This window comes from Balearica regulorum, chromosome 1 (assembly GCF_011004875.1).
Source record: "Balearica regulorum gibbericeps isolate bBalReg1 chromosome 1, bBalReg1.pri, whole genome shotgun sequence".
NCBI classification, from domain to species: domain Eukaryota; kingdom Metazoa; phylum Chordata; class Aves; order Gruiformes; family Gruidae; genus Balearica; species Balearica regulorum.
The window spans coordinates 52,714,659-52,737,514 of record NC_046184.1 but is presented as its reverse complement, the minus strand read 5'-3'; the positions used below and the strand labels follow the sequence as shown (position 1 = coordinate 52,737,514).

At 36.6% G+C, this 22,856-nt stretch overlaps 1 protein-coding gene across 1 annotated transcript in view; it reads left to right on the top strand.

The window, feature by feature from the left end:
- Positions 1 to 22,856, top strand: part of ANKS1B (ankyrin repeat and sterile alpha motif domain containing 1B) — a 450,874-nt gene that overhangs the window by 229,009 nt on the left and 199,009 nt on the right. The window contains 2 exon segments of the mRNA XM_075749435.1: positions 20,014 to 20,105; positions 20,107 to 20,121. Coding sequence (XP_075605550.1) covers positions 20,014 to 20,105; positions 20,107 to 20,121 — 107 coding nt within the window.

Sequence of the window (22,856 nt, the reverse complement as noted above, 5' to 3'; positions counted from 1 at the left end):
TACGCTTAGGAATAAAAAATAAGTATTATGGTATCAGGTAAATACCATATTGCATCCAGCGCCGGAGCCCTCAGCACAGGAAAGACATGGACCTGTTGGAGTGAGTCCAGAGCAGGGCCACAAAAATGATCAGAGGGCTGGAGCACTTCTCTATGAAGACAAGCTGAGAGAGTTGGGGTTGTTCAGTCTGGAGAAGAGAAGGCTCCAGGGAGACCTTGTTGCAGCCTTCCAGTACTTAAAGGGGGCCTATAAGAGAGATGAGAACAAACTTTTTTAGCAGGGCTTGTTGCGATAGGACAAGGGGGTAATGATTTTTAAACTGAAAGAAAGTAAATTAGACTACATTATAGGGAAGAAATTTTTTACAATGAGAGTTGGTGAAACACTGGAACAGGTTGTCCAGAGAGGTGGTAGGTGTCCCGTCCCTGGCAACATTCAAGGCCAGGTTGGATGGGGCTCTAAGCAACCTGATCTAGTTGAAGATGTCCCTGCTCATTGCAGGGGATTGGACAAGATGTCCTTTAAAGGGCCCCTTCTAACCCACACTATCTATGATTCTATATGTGTAAAAAAGATTATCAATAGAGATTAAAAATAATGTATTTAACGCTCAGAGTGTACAGGTCAAAGAGATTTCTCTTAGCATTGAACTGAAAGTATCTAGATTATTGAGCACTATGTTCAGGAAAATTCACTTTTCTTGTCTAATAACTTGCAAACAGTAAAATTTCTGATAATACTGAAGAGCAAATGTGGCTTGATATGGAATCCTTCATTGTAGTATTTGCTTAGTCCTGTACTTCATATTATACCTCAGCATTTTTATGAACTGTTAGTAAAAACAAAAATACATTAAATATAAGCACAACTATTCTTAATCTACCCGGCATGAAGAGCTTTTAATACTACATAGTATCTCATTCTCAGTGAAAAATATTTGAGGGGAAATATGTTATATACTGATAATTCAATAGCTATATTTAAAATTAGACAGTGATGACATCTTGTGATGAAATCTTTTGAATGGATTTACAGGAACTTTGGCCTATATTTTCCTACTGTTAAAGTCTGGAAAGACTTCTTTTAGATCTGCAGGGGAATCTCTTAAGAAGCCGTTAGAGGAGCAGTGAAAGGAGAGAATCAAAACTGGCTGAGCGTGGTCATGAGAACTTTATCCACAGCATGCATCTGGAAACAAAAAATGAAAGCAGAGCTTTCAGTTTGCTAGCAGTACTGGTACTGAGGAGTAAACTCGAAACTACAGAAAGGAAGATGGCTGCTGATGTCTTCTGAGGGCGTTATAGCATTCAACATCTGAATTGCTTACCACTGAAATCAAAAGCAGGAGCAAGTAAGATCTAATCTCAATGATAACAGTACAAAAAAACCCCACTACCCCAAGGAGTACAAATCTCTATTACCAAGAGGAAATAGAATATGGTGCTGGCTAGTGACCTTCTACTGAAGATGATGTGGAGACATCTGCACCACCTGGCACTTACATTATGGCTGGCGTGTTTCTTCACAAGAGCCAATTTCCCAAGCTGAAAAGGATTCTACTGATCACTAACATATGATAAGGAATATTAATGATACTGCCAAGAAAGATCCTAAGCAAATCAAAAGTGCTTATGAGGCTCTGCAGCAATGGATAAAGAGGTTGAAGATTCAAGAGATATTATTGTATCTCCTCTCACGTCCAAGTCAAGCACACCCTAAATAACTACATGGCCTTCTTTTCTGAGAGAAAGAGAACTTTAAATTAAGAGCCATGTGGTAAGGACAAAAATCTTCATGTTAAATAATGCAAATTGGACATCAGTCTAACCTGTGAGAAAGATAGGATTATTTAAAACAGGATTAAAGTGACTAGACAGAGGCATGGGTCAGTTTGTAGGTATCTTAGCTATTTGTATACTAATGGTAGAAGAAGGAGGAACAAGGAAGAATTAACAGAAGAATTAATGAGGAATAGACAAGAATTAATTGAAAGATTATGACAAAATTGGCATTGCAGAGAATTGATCATATATATTACACTAGTAGTCCAGTCGTGGTAGAGGATATAACTTCTTCAGTAAAGAAGCAGAAAAGAACAAGATTGTTCATTTGTACGTATCCAAACCCATTGGACTTGATAGTACTGAGAGATTTTAGTTACCGCAGTACTTGTTGGGAAAAAAAATTAGATTGACAGACTACCCAGGAAAAAAAGTCTCAAGAAGGTAGATGTCAATAAAGTCAGAGAATTTATTTAAAAACAAATCTCTCTCTGAAAGTTAAAGAGAAATTTGTGGGTTCTTCAACAAAACACTACTAACGGCCATAGTACAAGCTTCACCAAAGTTAAGAAGTGTAAAAGACCAGCTTGGCTAAATTGTCATCCTTTCTTTCACCTTAGATATAATCAGAAAAATTTCTCTATTTACTAAGCATGGTAGAATAATGCACACATGTAGAGACAAGTCAGAAATGCCAAAGCACTCAGTGAGATGCAACTAGCAAGAGAAATAAAGATTTAATATAACATAATTATATTAGTACATTAATAGGGAGAAGAACAACAACAAAAAAATCTTTGGCACCTAAGAGAGGTACTGCAGGAAAGGAAAAGCTGCTCATAGTAGGTGCAGAAAAGGCAAAAACGTACAATGACTTCTTATTGCAGGTTTGCTGAAAAGGTCATCGGTGAGCATATGACATGCACAGTTAATCCTAAGGATAGATCCTCAATTGTAGATAAGGAAAGTACAGGTTATATAGTTAGGTATCTTGAAATTGATTTAATTAACTTCATTTTAGGTTACATAACTGTCTGAAAAATTTAGACCTGTTAGTGGGTTTCCTGTGAGAATTCTTGGAGGGTGGATGAGGTACCAACAGACTAAAAGAGAATGATGTAGAACTTATCTTTAAAAGGGGAAAGGAAGGACAATCTGGGGAATTATTTTCAATTCATAGAAAAGTTGCTGAACAGATAGACTACTTAAGTAGCCAGAAAGTAGCAAAGAAGTAAGTAAGAGACAACATGGATTTTCCAAGAGCAAGCCTATTAAAGCAATCTAATCCCCTCCTAGGAGCGAATATCAGATTTTGTAGGTAAGGAAAGAGCAGTAGGTGCCCAGTATGTGGACTTGTTAAGGTTTTGATGTTGTCTCATTGGATTTTCTTGTACGCAAATAATGGAAACATGGGTTTGATGAAAATAATGGTAGGTCAGACAGATTAATCTTATTCTTAATGTCTAAGTTCAGACTTTGCAGTGCAGACTGCATTGAGTACGGTCTGAGCCACTAATACTGAGATAGATAAGCAGGCACTTCTTTGGTATCATTCATCATACCTAAATGTCTGAAGCATGGCAAATGGCACTAGAAGTATCTGTAAAGGGAGCTAGAGGACCTCCTCAGATGTAGCTATCTAAGACTAGCTGAAATTAATTTCCCCCTCTTCTCCCCAGGACAAAATTATTAAAGGCAATATAGTGAAGCATCCAAATAGATTATTAGGAAGATTATAACCTCTGTAACATTCAGCAGCATCTTAAAGACTTCTGGATATTTGCCAGAATTAAAAAAACAATGGTTGAGGTATAACTGACCTTGGCTTGAGACAGTTGTATGCATTAGGCCACTTGTTTTAAGTCACATTGAGTCTATTTTGTAATGATTCTGTGACTACTGTGATAACCTGATTTAGATGGAACTGTCTACAAGGTAGAGTTTAATAAATGGAGCAGCTGTCTTTTTTTTGGCATGGTAGATACTTACACTGATTAGTAACATACATTTCGCAAAGGATTTAGAAAAGATAATATGTTTAAATACCAGCCATCTGTACTTCTCTTGTAAAAAGAAGAAACACTTCAATATCATATTTTCTTTGCCTAATTATAAACAATTTTTTCTACAATAAAAAAGTCTGTCAAGGCACACATAGCAGTATTTCTGTTGGTTGGAGCCCAGTAGCTGTTCAGAGGTGTGTGATTCAGAGTTTACTTACACTTGCAAGTCACTTTGGAAGGGAATAATCAAGAAATAATCTACTTCATAGACTTTCTATTTTTTGTTTAACGTGGATAATGATTAAAGTAAGAATCGTTTCAAGTCAGAGCAATTAAAACAATGACAAGGAAAATAATTGAAGGTCATTCCATATCAAAATAATCTACAATCAGTTTAGGACTGAGCTGGGCTTTTGAGAGAACCACTTCTGTCAAATATGTTCTAGCACATGGAGAGTGATTTACAATTTTATAATTCTGCTAATCATGAATTCTTTTTTGGATGTTCTCCATAAAAGCACTATCCAGTTGCTGTGTGCATGCAAGTGCACTGTAGTCAGAATTTCTTTGGTCAGTTGAGCATGTACCTATCCTTGAGTGCTCTCATTTTTCCCCCTAGAGGTATACAGGGCAGAGTTTCTGGAATATCCTTCAGTTTCTTGATCTACAGTTTTGGTTTGGAACATAATATACTAAGAAGCCTTTTTCATACAGCTGAAATACGCAAATTTCTTATTTCGTTTAGCAAGTTTGGATTTTACAAAGTTAATTTGTTCCCCTTTTGTGTTAATTTGTGTGCCTTTTGTGCCTTTCCCTATGCTTGAAAGTAGTACTAGTATCACGGTATCTATGTCTAAATATCAATATCAAGGCTCCAAACCTTGCACACTGAGGCTACCTGAGTGAATGCCTTTCAAAGATTAATGCTGCTTGTTACAGGAAGAGGTGTATGCAACAGAATTATACCGTATTAAAAAAATCACTTTCAAGGGAACTAGCAAATCTTCTGAAATATTTACTTTAGCAGATGTATTATCATGTCTACAGCTTCAGAGACACCCATGAATTGGCTCCTCTAGAGCTAATCTGAAACCAGGAGGACTCTGGAATGCTGACAGCTATGCCCTGGTGGACTCCACATGAGCCATATCTCATTTGAAGTTAGCAGAGCTGCATGTGGGTTTTTCTGTATTCAGAATAAACCCTACAACTTCAGTTACATCAGTTTTTTCCACAAGCAAGACACTATTGTTTCTATGTCATGTAGCACATATTTAATGCAAAAGATTAACAGTAGGTCATGGAGCACTGTATTAGAATACATTTTGTAGTGTACTTTCTCTGATCTTTCATATTGGGATGAAAGTTGAAGGCAGTCATCATACAAAAGTTACTTACTTTGTTTATCTTGCCTTCTCTGCTGACAAGACTGTTTGTTATCAATGACTCCTCTACGGTGTGGGAAATTGCTAGAAATTTCGCTCTTCATATTTGTGAGGGACATGAGTTTTAGCACAAAGATTGGGAAAGTAAAGCAGACATGACTTCAGCAGATCAGGAAAAGGTGGAATCAGGTAGGGCCACAGCCAGAAAAGCTGAATGAGAGGAGTAAGAGTTCACGGTTATGCCCTGTACAGCTGTAACATGTCATAGAAATTGTGCAGACCTTTGACTGCCAGAAGCTACATGCTCAGTTTCCTCTCTTTCTTCCATCTGTTCCACAGGCACTACTCAGGCATGAAGCCTTTATCTTCCCTAGTATGGTTCTGCCTATAGAAGCTAAAATTTCACTCAGAAGTCAACCTTTCTTTTAACAATGAAGCCTTGTTAGGCTGCCCTTTTCTGTTTGCTGCCATATGGTTGCAGTTTTGGCAAAGTGGTCTTCCTCCAAAGCTGTTAATATCCTCCCTCCTCCAAGGGCAGAAAACATAAAATACACGTACTTAATTAAGGCAGAATTTTAATTAGATATGTGTAGGCACGTTGGCATAAGGCAGTTTTCACAGTGGTAAGTCATATACTTAAAAGTATATATTTTAATTATAAATTAGTGTCTGTTTTGCAGCAGTTACTTCCCCTTTTTAAATCTCTGTGTGGTTAAACTAAGCACTTTGATAAAGTGAATTTAATTCATAGATTTTAATAAAATGAGCCATGCACCTTCTTACAAAGTGGAAGACCTCTTAAGCTTACAGTTTTGAACCCACAGCTCTAATTTTGCAATAGCCAACCGCAACAACCAGACTGTAAAATAAGGATAACATCACTTCCCTCCCAACTCCTACCTACCCACTGAAGCTGATGTGCTGTGCAAAAAGACTGAAATATTTGTAGCATCATAAAGAGGGGAAAAAAAAAAAAAAAAAAAAAAGAAGAAAACACAGAGGAAACCTGACTCTGTAGCTGATAAGAAGAGGGGCTCAATGAGAGGAGACGGCTCCAGCAGCTGGTCCCTGCTCCCAGTGCTGTTTGATGCCTCCTCAATAGGAAATGCTTATGCAGTTTGAAATTTTTAAACTGCAAGTCTGTGAACTCTTTACCATCAATTATAGGACTACACTGTAAGGAAAAGAGCCACACATTTGGCTTTCATTTTGTACTTCCTTTTATCTTATTAACAACTGCAAAGTGAACATGGAATTTTAAGTTGCAGTGGCAGAACTACTGGGGGGAATTCATGCAGCTAAAGCCAATATGAAATGTTATGGAAGGAGAAGGTGATTCTTGTTTCAGGCAAAACTGTTTACAGTCACTCAGGTTTTCTTACTAATGTCACTTACTCTCACACTCAGTACCTAAAGCACCAAGGTGCGTATGCACGTGTGTCCAAGTTGCCTGTCCGTGGTCACTTGTGTGTGACATGGAAGGCTGATTATTGCATTCTCATGGCATCTGTTGGGTTCCTTTTGATTAGCAATAGCAAACTGGTTTTTGGATAGATCTTTAAGAGTCAACAGTTGCTATGGCATGGTCCTTTTGATCCAAAATTTTGTTTACTTCAGTGGTGATCATTGGTTTTGCTTCCTTGTCTCGGATATTTTAGAGCTAGAGTCTGTCTTGCTTTTGGAATAACAGGAAGATGAATATCACATACAATGTGCTGTAATATTGTTGCTGTCCTCCTAGATAGTGTAGGGTCTTCTGCTAATAAATTGTACTCTTGTTTTATCAGAGCACACTCCTTTTCTTGAGAGAAACACATTCCTTAGTGTTTTACCACTGTCAGCTGTGTCCTTGGTTATCCATACAGACCATACCTTTAACTCTTCATAGCACTGTTTCTTCTGGTGCTTTCACACATGCATTTCTATTCATGCATTATTCATGCCAATCTTCATATTTCTTTTACAAATCTCTGCATTTCAAATTATTTGAATGGTAATTTAAGTGTATGTAATCAACTAGAATATAAAATAATGGAGAACAAAAGCCATACAGCTGTAAAATATGTCAAAGAAACATTTTGGGCATTTATTTACTGAGAACATGATAGTCATAACACATTGCATGCTACTGAACTTACCCAAAGACCATATAAATTCTACAGAAGAAAACACAAATAATTGGATTAATGTTTTGTTGACTTCTACATTGTAAATGCCTAAACAAGAGATAAAGATGCATCTGTTTTAATGATCCATTGAATCCCAAAACAAACCTTACAGAAGACTGGGCAAACAGCAGGATAATTGTAGAGCTTTTGGCTGTGTTTTAGGATAAACGCAATGGGAGTTGGACGCAAAAGGCTGCAAGCATTTATTTTATTTTCTGTTATTCATGTATTCCTATTATATTGGCAATTTTACCCTGTAGTGTCATAAATGTAATATTCAGCTATATGCTCTTCATACACCAATTAATCAGAGCTGGTTTTGAAACAGCCTGATACAAATGAAGACACAGGCTAAACTGAAAATACAGTAAAAATGTAAGTCATCAGACCATATTTACCCATGTAGTCTCTGATACATTTTCCTTTTACTTTTCCACTCTCTCTATGAATGCCTATCAACACATACCTTTTACCTCTGTCCATGCTTTTTGTGTTCAGTGTTAGGCTTCTTTTTCCAAAACTGTTTGCAAAGCAATTCAATCATTATATTCACAGACTTGAATAAATGCTTTCCGGCATATGTCTTCTAGAAGGAATAGATTGACAGCAGAGAAACTTAAGAAAATGGAACTATAATATCATAAATATTGACATTCATCAGGGAGTAAATGTATAGCCTGATTCTTGTCAATTTTGTTTGTAGTCTACTTGTGACCATCAGATCTTTTCTTGCTAAATTTAGATACTCTGCAATAGGACTGCTTGAGAAAAGGAATCTCTACAAACTCTCTTTTACTTGGAGGATTAACATGTAATTTGACTGACTTAATATACTGAGACTTTTCAGAGGTATTTCTCCATATCAGATATAACGTTTTAGTGAAACAGCCTAGGAGATTCAGAGCCCATTCAAGTACTGATATTTTCTCCTTTGGAAAAAGTTTAAACCTTGGCAGTCTGGTCAGTTGTACTGTTATTTCTGAGTAACCAAACTACTTTTTTGTTCTCACAGAATTAATACACAAGATGTATTCTTCCTTGGAGAGCATGTAGTAAAATGTTTGTCAGACCTAAAGATACTTTCTTTTATTTTGTTGAAAAACTTAGTCTCAGAAAGAAGACTAAAGTATACAGAATCCCTACCATCTCTTCTTTCATGTTCTTATTAACCTAATATCTGATCCTTACATTCTACTGTTAAATATGGTTAGAATAGAAGTTTATATGACCTCAGACATGAACAATTTATGTGCAGTTTGAATATACTACTCAAATCTATGAAAATTCAAATAGTGTATTTACCACTGTTCTTAGAGCCTGTTTCAGTATTTTTAAAATATTCTCACATTAATAATTTCCCTTTAGAAGGAGTGAGAGATACTGAGTTATAAGAAGACATGCATTTTAATAAGTATGTATGGCATGAGGTAGACCTATACCATATTCATATACACCCATAGTATTTGTGCAGAATGGTATGAATACATAGAGTGCAAAACTAAGAAAATCAGATTTTCATTGATTTCCAAGGGCGTGAAGCTCAGAAATATTGACAACTAATAGTAAAATGGAGAGTGAAGTAGTATGATGTTTAAATATGTTTGGGGACAAGGCTAAGAAGAACTGTATACATTACTGTACAGAAAATCAAATTAAGTGAATAAAAGTTATTCTCACTTTAAAAGTTTGGATATACCTGCCTATGGCCTAGCCTTACAAAATTGCACTGATACAACAAAACCAAGTGGAACTCAAATAAATTGGTTGTGAAAGTGGCTTAAAAATAATATTACTCACATTACCTCCTGGATTCTATTGGTAGTAACTGGGTCCCTAACTCCTAAGGTGGTTTTGAAAACATTTCTGAGGATGATAATGTTAATGCTGCAATCTGCTCTTCCTGGTCAATTCTCTCCTCTGTCAGACCTTTCTCTGAAGTCACTGAGCTGTACATACTGGCTCTTTTTTGCACCATGAGGTTGAATATTTACTGAGCTATGCCCATCTAGATGAAGGATAAAAGGATCAACAAAGCTGGATTGTAGACTTCAGAACTTATAAAAAATTGATTAAAATATTTTCAAAGTTATTTCCAGTAGGACTGAGGTCTTGCCTGTTTCTCCACTGAACCCAACAGTCCAGAGGGAGTACTAATAATCTATGTTGTCTCCACAACCACAGTTCAGCTGTATTTCATAAAGTTAATGCCAGAGTGTTGGTATGTCTAAAGCTAACGGTGCCCTCATTTGATAATGCTCTTGTAATCATCCCACTGTAATTCCAGAGGTTAAGAGATATCTTTTTCAAGCCATGATAAATGACATGAAAAGAATTATCAGATTACTTTAGAGTTTTAGAATTTACTTGCTTAGGTTCAGCTTTTTCCTTGCACTTTAATCTGAACCTTGCAACTATGTAATCATTTACATTCATGTATATTAATATTTAATTCAATTGATGTCACTAAATTGAACAGCATTTATTCCTTAAAGCAGAAACAAGTTCAATACCAGGTTAAAAATGTATGTAGAATAGGAATTAGCACCTCAGTACAGTTTAAAAGTATCTGTTGAAAAATTAGGCTTTCACAACCTGTGGCCAGGAAATACTTTAAAGAACAGAATATTCCTAGCTTCTAAATAGACTATATGAAAACCATAAAGTGATTACTAAGGACAAATCTCTAAAACTTTGTTCAATATCTTTTGGCGCTCTTTGCGTGCGAGTATTACACTTAGAAATATGTTAGGGGTTACAGAAGTTGTGGCCAAGTGAGACTATGATGAAGTTTATCTTTCATAAATTATATAGAGATCTCAGTCTACTAAAACTGAATTAACAACAGTTTCTTGAAAGTTCCGTTGATTCACTCATGTTTCCTTAATCTAGTAGTCTTTAGATTTAAATAGATATGAATCTTTGGAAGCTCACATTTCTAGTAATCACAAGAACATCACATGCTAGTTAAAAATCTTTAGCTGATTATAGAAATTACAGCACACAGAATTGTTTCTAGTTTTAGTTCCACCTACAGAAAATGAAGTAATTTAGAATATTGAACTAACTAAAGTTAGTTATGCATTTGCTTTCTAACCTAGACTGTTAACCTGAGTTCATGATTGTAACATTAGAATTAGTATTTTCTTGTTTCATTGCCCTATATTCAGGAAGATGTAGTTTAATGCCTTCAAATCCTTCAAAAATTATTTGCTATTATTACCTTACCACCCCTAACTTCATAACCCATGATACCAGGAACTTCCCGAAACTGTTTTTCTACTTTTATCCACTGCCTATAGCTCTTATTTTAGATTTTTGCATTATTACAAAACTGAGATGGCTGAGGTTAAATTATTGATTGCTAATATGAATTTGCATTAAATGCTAATAATAGCATTTAGTGTGAAGTTGTGGATTGTTCTGGTATCTATTTCTAAAGGATATTTATTATTCATGCATGAGTTTAGATAAATATTTTTTATGAACTCTGCAATTTGACTGTTTTTCTATTTATGGGATGTGATGACCATCTCAGATACTTAGTGCTACCTCTGTTTTCTGGTAGGCTATTTGAAATGTTTTATAGAGTATAATCCAAGAATAAATTATCTTGTCGGTACACAAATCCCCCTATTTGCATTTGAATATGGCATTCATCTAGACACCAGCTATTCTTCTCAATTTATGTAAACAAAAATCCATGTTCATGAAAGTTTTCAATCAGCAAGTAGCAAGGAATGTAGCTAAACAGCTCTAGACCAAGAATTTAAGAGAATAACTGTAGGTGTTGGTTTTGCTTATTAACCAGCCCTGAGTTTTGATCTTGTTTGTAGTATAGGAAATAATTATTAATATGTTACAAAACATTAGCGAAAAACTAGTCCAACAAGTACATTTTCAGCTAACCTGTACCCGTAGGACCACTTGAGCTCTTGCTGAGATCCATTAGCCTTAACAAAGGAACAATGGAAGGAATGATGCCTGGAGTACAGTTATTAAACTTGTCTGGAAAGATACATTTCTATCATTCCAATTTCTAAAATAAAAGCATGCAGGACTAAGCACAGTGCCACGAGAGAGTGTTTGCACTCGTCTGTAGGCATCAACGCAGATTCCTGAAACAGCATCCTAGGCTCCCTCTGTGGGTAGAGGAAGCCAGTTCAGAGTTTCCTGCTCCAGAGGTGGGAGAGTGAGACTCGAGCAGTCGGCATGAGGGAGCTCGCCGACAGGATTGAACAGGGTTTATATAACTCATCCATATGCAAACAGTCCAGTGAGTTGCCAGAGCTATGCCAGCATGCCACCCACTCAAGTAACATCTTTATTATTCATTGAAAGATGCTGCAGTTTTCTTTTGGTGTTTCAGAGTCTGTGTTAGCAAGGGATAAATATTACAGAAGGTGGTTATAGAATTTTTATGTAATAAAGCAAGTTCCTATTGAGAACCTGACTTTTTGTCAGGGAGCAGAGAGGGACGGTTTTTCCCTAATGGCAGTGAGCTGTGCCCTCACCCACAGGGTGCGGAGCCAGGTACTGGTAATGTGCTCCATTGACCACCCCAGACAGGCTCCAAGACATGACTCGGGTGCAGGGTCCATTGAAGGAGCCCAGCCAGGAGCAAAAGCAGATTGGGTCAGACATAGGTATGGAGACAAGGCTGTAACATGGGTACATAGTCTATGCACAAGGCAGGGCAGAAGACAGGACTGGAAAAAAGCCACTATGTGTGTCTGAGGGGTCCATCAGGAGATGAACTACCTACAGTGTGGGTCCAGCATCCATCCCATAGTTAGGACCAGAGGCAGGGCTGGAGACTGGCACGGCTGCAGCACTGCTGGGGCAGGGACTGACAGCCCCAGGCTGAGCTGAAATGGGGTCCTGGGCTCTGGGCAGGGTGGGGGAGGCCTGGGGAGATGCTGGGCATGGACAGCAAGGCCCATTGGTGCCCTCAGAGTACAGATTTTGTGTCATCTTTACAATTAGCTGCTGGTTAACGTTAAAGAGCTAATACATGTAGCAGATATTGTCCTGTATCTAATCTATAAAAATGTTGAACTTAAGTTAGGATTACCTGAAAAACCTAAATCAAACCTAGTCTCAGCTCTAGGCAAATCTCAGGGGGTAATTTAATCTCAGATAAATAATTTAATTTTAAAATGAACAATTTTTACCTGTTTTAAAAGGCTTGAAAGAGGAAGTGGGAGAAAAAATAAATAAAAGGAAAAAGGCAGATGTGAAACAAAACAGCAGATTGCTGTAGCTGCAGATTAAGGATGACAAAAGAGCAAATGATCATAACTTACAAGGAGAATAAGTAGAAGTGAGACAAATAGGGAGTGTAGAAAAGGAATTCTAAAATGAAGCTAGAAAGAACAGGAAGGAGAGAAGGGAATTCACCCAATCAGCTGTACAAAGGAGGAGATCACACTAAAATCTGGTGCATCTGGGGCAAGGTTGCCTCAGAGCCCAACTAGGCAAAAGAAAACAGAAGACAAAGTGCCACACTGTCTCAAGTTGAATCTGATATGTAAAATAACCCCAGGAGAAATCCTTAACCTTCCATCATGTATACTTTCAAGATTCATAATTTCAAAGATATGATAGTTTACTGCAGTGTCAGTACATGCGTTTCGTTTCCACAGCTCTCCACAGGACCTTGCAGCAGTTACCAAATCTATGAAATTACAATTGCCATTTATTTAACGGCTGTATTTAACTTCTTGAGATATCTCTCTGCCGTGAGAGTACTGTCAAACCTTTTTTGAACAGTTTCTTCAAATATTTCTCTGTTACCCGGTCCTGCTTGTTTGCTAGTCCAGTGGTGCTTATCACAGAGCTGTACAAAGATTTGCTCTAAATTTGAAATTACATAAATTTGTTTTTATGGTGCCAGGAATTATAGCATAAAGGGTTGAGCTTACATACTATTTTTAGCAGGGCTATGTAGTATACATTTTTATATATATATGCACTTAGTATACTAGTTTTTAACAGTAGTCTAAAATCTTTACTGAATTAAATGAAATATTTTGATTGGTCATGGTGTCACGTAAATTTTCAAGTTTTTTTTTTTTCTTGCTAGATGAAAAAAAGTGAAAATGATTACTCATAGGTGGTGAGTGTAGTGTTACTATTACCCTGTAAAAGTTCCTGAGCAAGCACAGAAATTGCTCTAAAAAACTAACTCCTTTTTGAGAAAATGTTTGTAACTTTCATTGAAGCCAGAATAAGGATGTACATATTTACCCCCCAGATATGAATATGATTCCTGAAAAAAAATGACAGGCAACTGAAAGCTTTTTGTCCTACCAAAGGAACTTGTATTACATAGATAGAATAATTCCATAGTATAGTAGGGATCCACTGAGATTTGGATTCATATCACCTGCTCACCACTGCCTCCAGCAGTTGGAGCTCCTTCAGTGCTCATGAAGAGGGGAAAAAAAGCAGCTGAATCTAATTGCATCTTCACTGTACCTTTCCTAAGTGCAATATAAGATCACAGGAACTTATTACTCTAATGGTGGCATCCAAAAGTCACATTCCCTCCATTTCCTCCATTTTGCATGGAACAGAGTTACAGAGGGAGGGGGGAAAATGAATCCAGCTCTCCCTGCAACCCCCTTTCTCCCAGCATATTTCATCAACCACCAACCTATCTAATTTTTGTCCAAACTTAGATTAAATTATGGCAGAAAAAATCCATGAAGGACTATTAAGCATAAAGTCACTTTTTCCCTTTCAGGAGCTGCAATTGCTGGAAACTAGGAAAATGCTAGGAAAGGGTCACTGCATGTCTATCTATTCTTATGCTCTTCTGTAGGCATCTAATAGTAGCCACTGTGAATGAACCTGGTGGATGGCTGAAGCTACATGAAGCTGTGGTGTGATCCAATGCAGCTGATCCTGTGGTCTCACAGTGAAACATCCATCTGTTCTTAACTAATTCTTGTAATTCATTAGGTTGCATCTTGTGTTTCTGTTGTGTAGGCCAAGGATATAAATCTAACTGAAGTCATGCCTATTACAATGCTTTATAATATAGTTTTATTTCCCTGTTGTCTTTAGACAGAAATTTTCCCCCAAAATTTATTCATTTAAAATACAAAATCAGAATCTAGAAAGACTAACTGTATTTCAAGCAATCTTGGTGTATGGTGATATATGTTACCATCATAGTAATGACAGGCTTGAACAGAACAAGGTTCCCTGATTCCTAGTCCAGTGTCTGTGCTCTAGAAAACAGATCTTTTAATTTTGCAGTAAGATCTGTCCCTCGTTCAGTGAACAGGATGGGTTCTGAAGGAGACTAAATCGAAGTTGCCAAAGCAATCAACTGAACATGAAAAATATCCTAACTTTGAAGTGTCTGTAATAAATGTATGTTTTGTGATGGAGTAGAGTACTTTGACTGAGCTGTTCCTGGGTAAATAATACATCACCAGTCAGAAACACAAACTCATAGAAAGGGCAATGGGGTTCACAAAGTACAATTCACTGTTGACAAATCATCTGTCAAGTAAAATGAATTGTCTTTGCTGACTTTGTAGTTATAGTTATTATAGATACAGTTATTGTACTTACATAGTGGTGATGTAGAGTTATAATAAATATAATAAAAGGTATAAAAGTCAGAAAAGAACTGTGGGGATGATTTTCCTAGTCAATGAGGGTTGTTACATTAGCTTGCATTAGCTGTGGTCTGAGAATTATTTTTGTGCATTCTGAACCACATGTAAGCAATGGAGTGTTACCTTTAGATTATTGATACTAGACAGTGTTATTTAAATTCAAGCTGTTTCTATTGATTTTGTTTTGTTTCTTTATATGCCATGAAAAAAAGTCTGTAAAAGTACTTTCAGGAAAATATTCAGCATCACCAAACATGATCATCCAAAGTGGCATCATCCAAAGAGCTAGGCTGCTGACAGAAGTTACAGATTTTATGTAAGGCATCCAGGTTTTTCAGAGTTTTATGAAAAAGATCATTTAAAATCTAAGCATTTTGAGTAGCCTAATAATATAACTGAAATGCATAAGATAAAGCAGAACCTTGCATACACTTCTTGGAACCTACTATACTTCTTCCACAATAAACTTTCTTTAATTGTATTGGTCTGCTGGATGTTAGGCATAGTTTTTCTCATACAACATCCTGTTCCTAGCTATTCTTAGCTCCTCTCCAGGAATATATGTCGTTAGATTAGTTTATTCACTAGAACATCCAGTCCCGCTAACTCTGCTGTAGCATAAGTTCTGTCGTATTGTCGAGAGATAACTTTTTTATCTGGCTGAAATCATAAATACAAAGAGGAAAATTATATCCCATTTAGTGTTGGACAAGGCTGAAAGCTTTAATTAAAAAAAACCCAAACAGTTTACAGTACTTACTCTAGCATCAATTTCTTCTCCAGCTCTGCTAAACTGGCTGCCAACTTACATAAAAGGTTCATCCTTTCATATTGTGGTATAGTCTCCACGTAGAAGTTTCTTGGTCAGTAGCTACTGATATTGTCCAGGTTTTGATTCCTTAACACCAGAGTGTTTAGCAATGTTCAACAGGTATGACCTACCTAAGAAAATGGTTTATAAATAAGCTATTCATGACAACTGAGGGACACCTCCTCTACAAATAATCACTGCATTTCTTTCTTTTCCTCATTGGAAAATAAAGAAAATCAAGAAAGAAAAATCCCATTGTGAACAGTAGAGACAATAAAAGTAGAGGAGACCTTAAATTCCTTCACATTTAGAGCAAATCTGCCTTACAACATGTTTGAAATCATGTGCTCTCTGATATCACAGATTCAGTCAATTCCAAACCCCACAATAAAGTATTCTGAGTCTCACTGGGAACGAGACGTCTTGTAGAATATATCGTATAGCATACCAGATGGCATCTTTCTTGCAGGACATCACTTCAATGTTGCTTCTTCTATTGCCTGGAGAAGAAAGAACCAAGTATTGCTATCCCTGTAAGAGACTTATGCGTCAGTTTTCCATGCAGGAATAGGTACATCTTTTTTTATTGTGTTATCACAGAGAGATTATCATGGGATTTATGTTTTTTTGAAATTATAGGAAAGCACAAGTAGTATGTAAATGTTTTGCAGGTGAGAGCATCTCATACAGTCTGTATGACATTTTTCAATATCAGGACCAGCTTTAGGCATAGGCAAAGTAGGCACTGCCTGCAGGCAGCAGACGCTGGTGAGGCTGGCTCTGCATCATAGACTAGTCAAAATGAAGAGAGAGCCTTCTGGTCTCAAAGCAATAGCACCTGCTCCAGGTTCCACTCGCACTGGCTCGGAAAAACTGTCCAAGCGCAGCCCTAAGATAAGTCTCCTGGACTAGCAAAGAACAAGGAGATCTAAAGAGCTGCAAGTTCCCATAACAAAAGACTTGACCCTAATCCCTGCATTCCTGGCTCTGCTCTGTGTCTCCTTTGCCTTTGCCTACTACTACCTTTGGCAGAAGAAGGAGGGGAAAAAAAGTCTGCATATAGCAGGGTACTCTAGCAATGAGACGATAGTCAGGGATGAGGATAAGGTGGCAAGCTCACTGTTTCTTCTTATTTTCATTCCCCTTGCTGAGCAACCTTGCATTGTGGTTGATGGTTCAGACACGTAGTTATACTGGCAGGGGACAGAGTTGGAGGAGCGTGCACAGTGGGAACAGCAGTGCTATAATCATCCAGTGCTGGGGCCATGGAGATAGTTAGACACACTACTAATGGCTATATGAGGAAAATGTGTCTAGGTAGCCACTCAAAAACTGAATTTTTGCCTACACTGTTGCTAGGCATTGAGCCAAGCACTTCTCATCACTAGCAGCATAACTTCCATGCTGTTTATAGTAAGGCAAGGAAGAAGCAGTTTGACCATGAAACTGGTGCATTGATTATTGGCTGTACCTTATTGTGGGCAGAACATTTTTGTTGGTGGGGGACACAAGATGCAGAGGCATTTGTGTCTATGCACGTATGGGAAATACAAGAGAGTCAATCATGCATGATCCTTTCAAAGAGTGGGATTATGCTTCACTAGATCTCTTTCTGATACCAATTTTTCTGCTTATGGGAGAAAGGGGAAGACAAGTCAGGAATCCTTTTCAAAGGAATTAATGATTTCTCAATCAACTAAGAAAAGTTCAGCAAGGATTTAATTCTCATCTTGTTTAAGATAATTCTGTTCTCAATTTGTTCTCTGAAGAGCTTGTCTAGCCTTTCAATTTTGCTTACCCAAGGGAAGTCCACTATAGTTCAACTCAACATAGCCTATCCTCCTCCTTACAAGCCTTGCTACGGAACTGGGGCACAACCCTGAAGAGATTATGCTCTGTCTAATGTATAAAGATATTCATTCATAGTAGAAAAAAAAATAATCTGCAGAATAGGGAAGATTTACAGACAGGTGTGAACAAATGCATTTGTATCTCCATGAGACCTAGATTCCTATCATTTGGTGTATCTACTTTCTCTGAGAAAAAAATGAATTATCCATTAATCTGTTTGAAGTACATTTAGCTATTTGTACACACTGTACTCTTTCCAAAATATATGCTCTAAATCGCATATATTCACATGGTATTCTTATTAAACACTCGAGAAAACTCCTAAAAGTTTCTTCAGCAATTACAGATTTACCAGCGCCTGATAAGACTTCAGTAATTTTTGAGAGACTAATGAACCTTTCATACTTCATGTAGTAATGTAATCAAATCAGTAGAAGAACCTGGAGTAATGTAAAGATCTCATAACAGACCTGTCTTAGGCAGCTTTCCTCAACCTCATGGAAGATCTTCTATGGCTCAACTAAAATGATTTCCACAAAATCATTATGGACTTCGGTTAGGATGAGATGTTCCACAAATGCAAGGAGAATATCAGAGTGAAAGGTCATCCGGTTTTAGTCCAAGAACTAGTCAGGTTGGAGTTGAAACTCTGGTAATATTGTTAATTTCAACATCCAGCTAAGTCTGAGTCTGTTCTTGCATCTGCTCGGGGACCCTCTGCATATCACGTTGCAGAGACTTTATATTACAAAGTGTCGGTCAGACTGTAGGTTTGGATTTCCATGAAACAGTTTTCTGCCATGGTATAATCAATCCGAATATTATGCCCTTGACAGATATCAATAATTTCCTTATGTCTGGAACTAAATTCCTCCTTAGAGATGGTCGTTGCTTGAGATTCACAGTGGACAAGAAAACAAAGTAATTGAAGTGTTCAATGAATGAAGTTCTACTGGACAGGATTCTTCTTATAATTGCTACCCTGAATATACCCATTTTCTGCCTTTTTGCTAAAAGTCCTTTGATTCCTGTTATGAAAGCAAAAGTTCAGTAAACATTCCTCTCAGAACAAAGGTGTAAAATATTCCATCTTGAGAGAAATTGTCTCAAAAATGGAACATTGATGGAAAGTACATTGTGAGGGTACTTGGTTTCTTGTGCAGAAAATAAACTTTGCTTTCATTTGAAATTCATCATCTTTTATTAAATTTTTTCCAGATACAGTTGATAAAAAATCCTCTCTAGAAGCCATACAAATCTTGTATGTCTGCCTGCTATCTTTCTCATTTTTGTAAGAAAGGATATAAACTTAAAATTTTATTTAGTAAAAATATTCTTTTAATTATTCATTTGAAATGGTGACCTTTTCAGTTGAATTATTGATATGTTGGCATGAAGGTTTTCTTGTGTCTTATAATATTTTACGGGTTGAAGAAATCATGCAGATAATCTAATTACTTTGACTAAAATTGTTGTGCCGCTTATGTCCTTTTGCTGTACTACAGGAGAGAAACTGTGAAATGTATTATCGATTCATTAAAGGGTTTTGCTATTATATAAGCAGAGATGCAGACCACTACCTATCTCGTATTAAAGGGAAAAGGGAAGCATAGGTAAACCATGCCACAGGCTATGGTTTATGTATTGCATTTCTTAATGTCTTGTGAAACATAAAAATGTACAACAAACAGATATGTAAAGCGTAACTGGTATGAAGATTCTATTCAGATTTAAGTGCTCCAGTTGCTTTTGATCTTGCTATTTTCTGCATTTGTTTTGACTGCTCTCATCATTCAAGATTGACGCTTGGATGGGTGTGTAGAGGAAGCAGCAGCAGCAGGCTTACAGCTTGTCAGACAAAAAAAAAATCTGCCTTATCTGATGGCTATTATTGAAAATGCGAGGTGTAGCCTCGGCTGGGTAATGAAGGGGAGGAGAGCGAGGGGGAGCAAGAAGCATGGAGCTGCATACTGATGAGTGTATGGAGTACTTGATAAAAAGAATTCTTGCTGCTGGCAGTGCATTGCTCATTGTGGAGTATTCCAACAATCACATATAACGGAGACAGCTTAGCTGACAGCTTGATATGCTTTTTTTTTTTTTCCCCCTACTGTATGACGTACTGGTCTGTAGTAAAGATTAATAACTAAGAAATGTAGAGCTAGGATCAGATCTTACGCTATATACTGCCCTGTAAACTATGTTTTTACTTCTGACTTTTCTGCTTGCTGAAAACAATTAATCTTTCAAGCTGGCGGGCTCCTTTGATACCAACTTTCCCAGGAACACGATGTGGCAATGCCACCTCTCAGCCCAGGACTACCGCTATTATCCAGTGGATGGTTATTCGTTTGCTTAAACGCCTCCCTCTTCACCTCTACAGGACCCCGATGCCCTGTCCAGACAGTGGGACAATGGTTGGAACATATTGGGCTACCTCAGTATGAAAACCACTTGCTGGCTAATGGATTTGAACAATGTGCAATTTATGGTAAGAAATCTTCTGTGCATAGCTGTGTATATACACCGATAGCTGCCTTTTTTTGTCTGTCTCTTATGTGCTCATAAAAACCTTAGAGCTATTCTGCATTGCACTAAGATCTGTTTAGTGTTTTCACTTTTCTATGTCTAGCTAAAATTAATATATAAAACTGTCCTTGTGTAAACTTCCAAATTGTACACATTACAGAATATTCTAGCCAGAAATATGGTAAAAGAAAATCTGAATATTAAGGTTCTCTCTCCCCCTCATGAATCTTCAGATTAAAAGAAAAATGCCCAGTGCTTTTATCCGTTGCAGGATTTTCACAGTATGTTAAAGCTGTAAACACCTCTACCTGCAATACATTATGTTATTACTTTTATTTAAACATTATCATTGTAATAATTATAAATAACATAAAATAAATAACATGCAATGCCATTCTTGCATTGAGAGGTATTTTAATACTAGAAAATTATTTAATGAACTGTACTCTCTCTGTGAGTGATTCTGGATGCCTCAGTTAAATGTTTTTGCATCTTAGATAATCAGGCTGTGGGATTCACTTGTTGAAACTTATGCCCTATATGGAAAAGTAATGCATTCCTTTTAGTAGTTCCATTTTCATGTTTTAAGTCTAGGCAGTTATCAGGAGCATATGAATGAAATAAAATTTTATGTACTTCAGAATTTACACTATAGCCATGTGGTGTAAAGTAACATAGATCTGTCATGCCCAAACTTTCAATTGAAATTAATATTGACAGTAAAGAGAGAAGCTTACTTGTAAGATTGTTATATAATCACTTTTCTACCTGCTTCAGTATTCCCATTACTTGAACGTCTTGCAAAAATCCTGACCGCATTTCTTACAAAGTATCAGACCTTAAAATATTACTAATCACCCCTTTTTTAAGATATTTTTAGTGACCATGGTATATCTTGGAACAGTTCTAACTTTCATAACTTAACCTGGCATATAAGAAACAGAAGTGAAACAGCCTGACTATTGTGACTATAAAATCATCACATCAGTTGTGTTTTTCCTATTTAATTTCTTTTGCCAACATCATTATATGCCTATGGGTTGCTGATCAGAAAATAAAGGCACAGATCCCTGCCATTTCCGCATTATAAGGGTGTAAAGGTTTCTTACTGGTTTTACATGGCTGCCATGTGATCTTTGCTTTTATCAGTAAAAATCATTAGAATCTTTACCTTTAGATATTCTTGAAAACAAAGCTGCAAGGGTGTGCTGTCAGCCTAGCAATGTAAAAAAAAAAAATAAATCCAAATGCATTTCAAGCTAGCAGTTTCCCAAACTGTAACCAACATATATCTCATATATGTTGTAGCGTTAGTTACATAAGTAGATGATCGTTTAGTCTTAAAGAGATTACAGAGGGAAATTGTCCACAAGAGGCTGTAGGTGGCATAACAAATGCAGAGGGGTACACCTACAACAGGTAAATGAATGAGCACCGGAGAAGCCAAGAAACTGCCTTGGAGGGCTTTTCCAGTCATCCTCTGGCTCTGGAGGGGCCTGAAACCACGTTCTGGGGGAATTTATAAGACTTTCAGTTCCTACATCTCTTATTAGTATACTTAGGTAAACATACAAATTATATACGAGATTCTATTATTCAATACGCAAATCAAACTTTTCAGGTATCAGGCAGATTAAGTTATTGCCTGCATACTTATGTTTTAGCTAATGTTTTTCTGGTCATTTTAATTTAAGCCTTTTCTGAAGTGGTTTGTTTTTAAACAGATACGCAGGTGAAATTACATAATTACTCTTATTATTAGCTGGGGTAGCATGCATATGTGAATGGAAGATTAGACTCATAAATCTAATGATAAGCAAAAAGCTGGAAAATTGCCCAGTAATAAAAAATGTGTAATTTCAGTAATTTAATAATTCCTAATTTATTGATTTCACACTGTTCATCAAGCTGTTACATATTTCCATTTTGTTTGTACCAGAAATTAAGTAGCTCCCATATTTTACTGGAAATAAAAACAATCAGAAAGCACCGATTTCTTTATATGTTATTCTTTTGAAGATATCAGCATTATGTAAGGAAAGCCTCTCCTGAAAATTTAAGTGAGGTTTTTTAAGTATTTTCCATTCTAGCCAAAATTAAAGAAAAAGAAAATTAAACTTGGAAAGCATATAGGAAAATGAGAGAAGACAAACCTGCTATGCTAAGAGAAAATTCAGATTACTGCAAACTTAAATGTGTTGTAGCCTTCCTTAATATGAGTGACCTGCTTTTCCTTTATTAAAGTGGTTTACCTATTGAGCTATATTTTACAAGCTTATTAAATTAAGTGTTTCAGACAGGTTAGCTACTTTACATTGAACAACTCTAATATTTCAATGCAGTAAAAATCAGTTAGACATATTTGTTCTTTATTCTATACCATATTCCTGCTTTTATTTTTCTGGAAGCACATTTTGACCTGCATTTATTCATTCTGTTGCCTAAGCAACAACCATCACACTCCTATTAAGTATCATTTAGTAGTACAGGTCTTACTAGATGCTGAGAACAGGAATATCACAATGATATAATTAATGTCCATGGAATGACATACAACTGAGAACAAATATATCTTATTTATACTACTCTCAACAGCAAAATTCTATTAATTAAATTAGCATTCTAATAAAAAGGTGGGTTTCAGATAAAAAGATTTCAGTTAATCGTTCATAAGATCATAGAAATTAACTCCTTGAT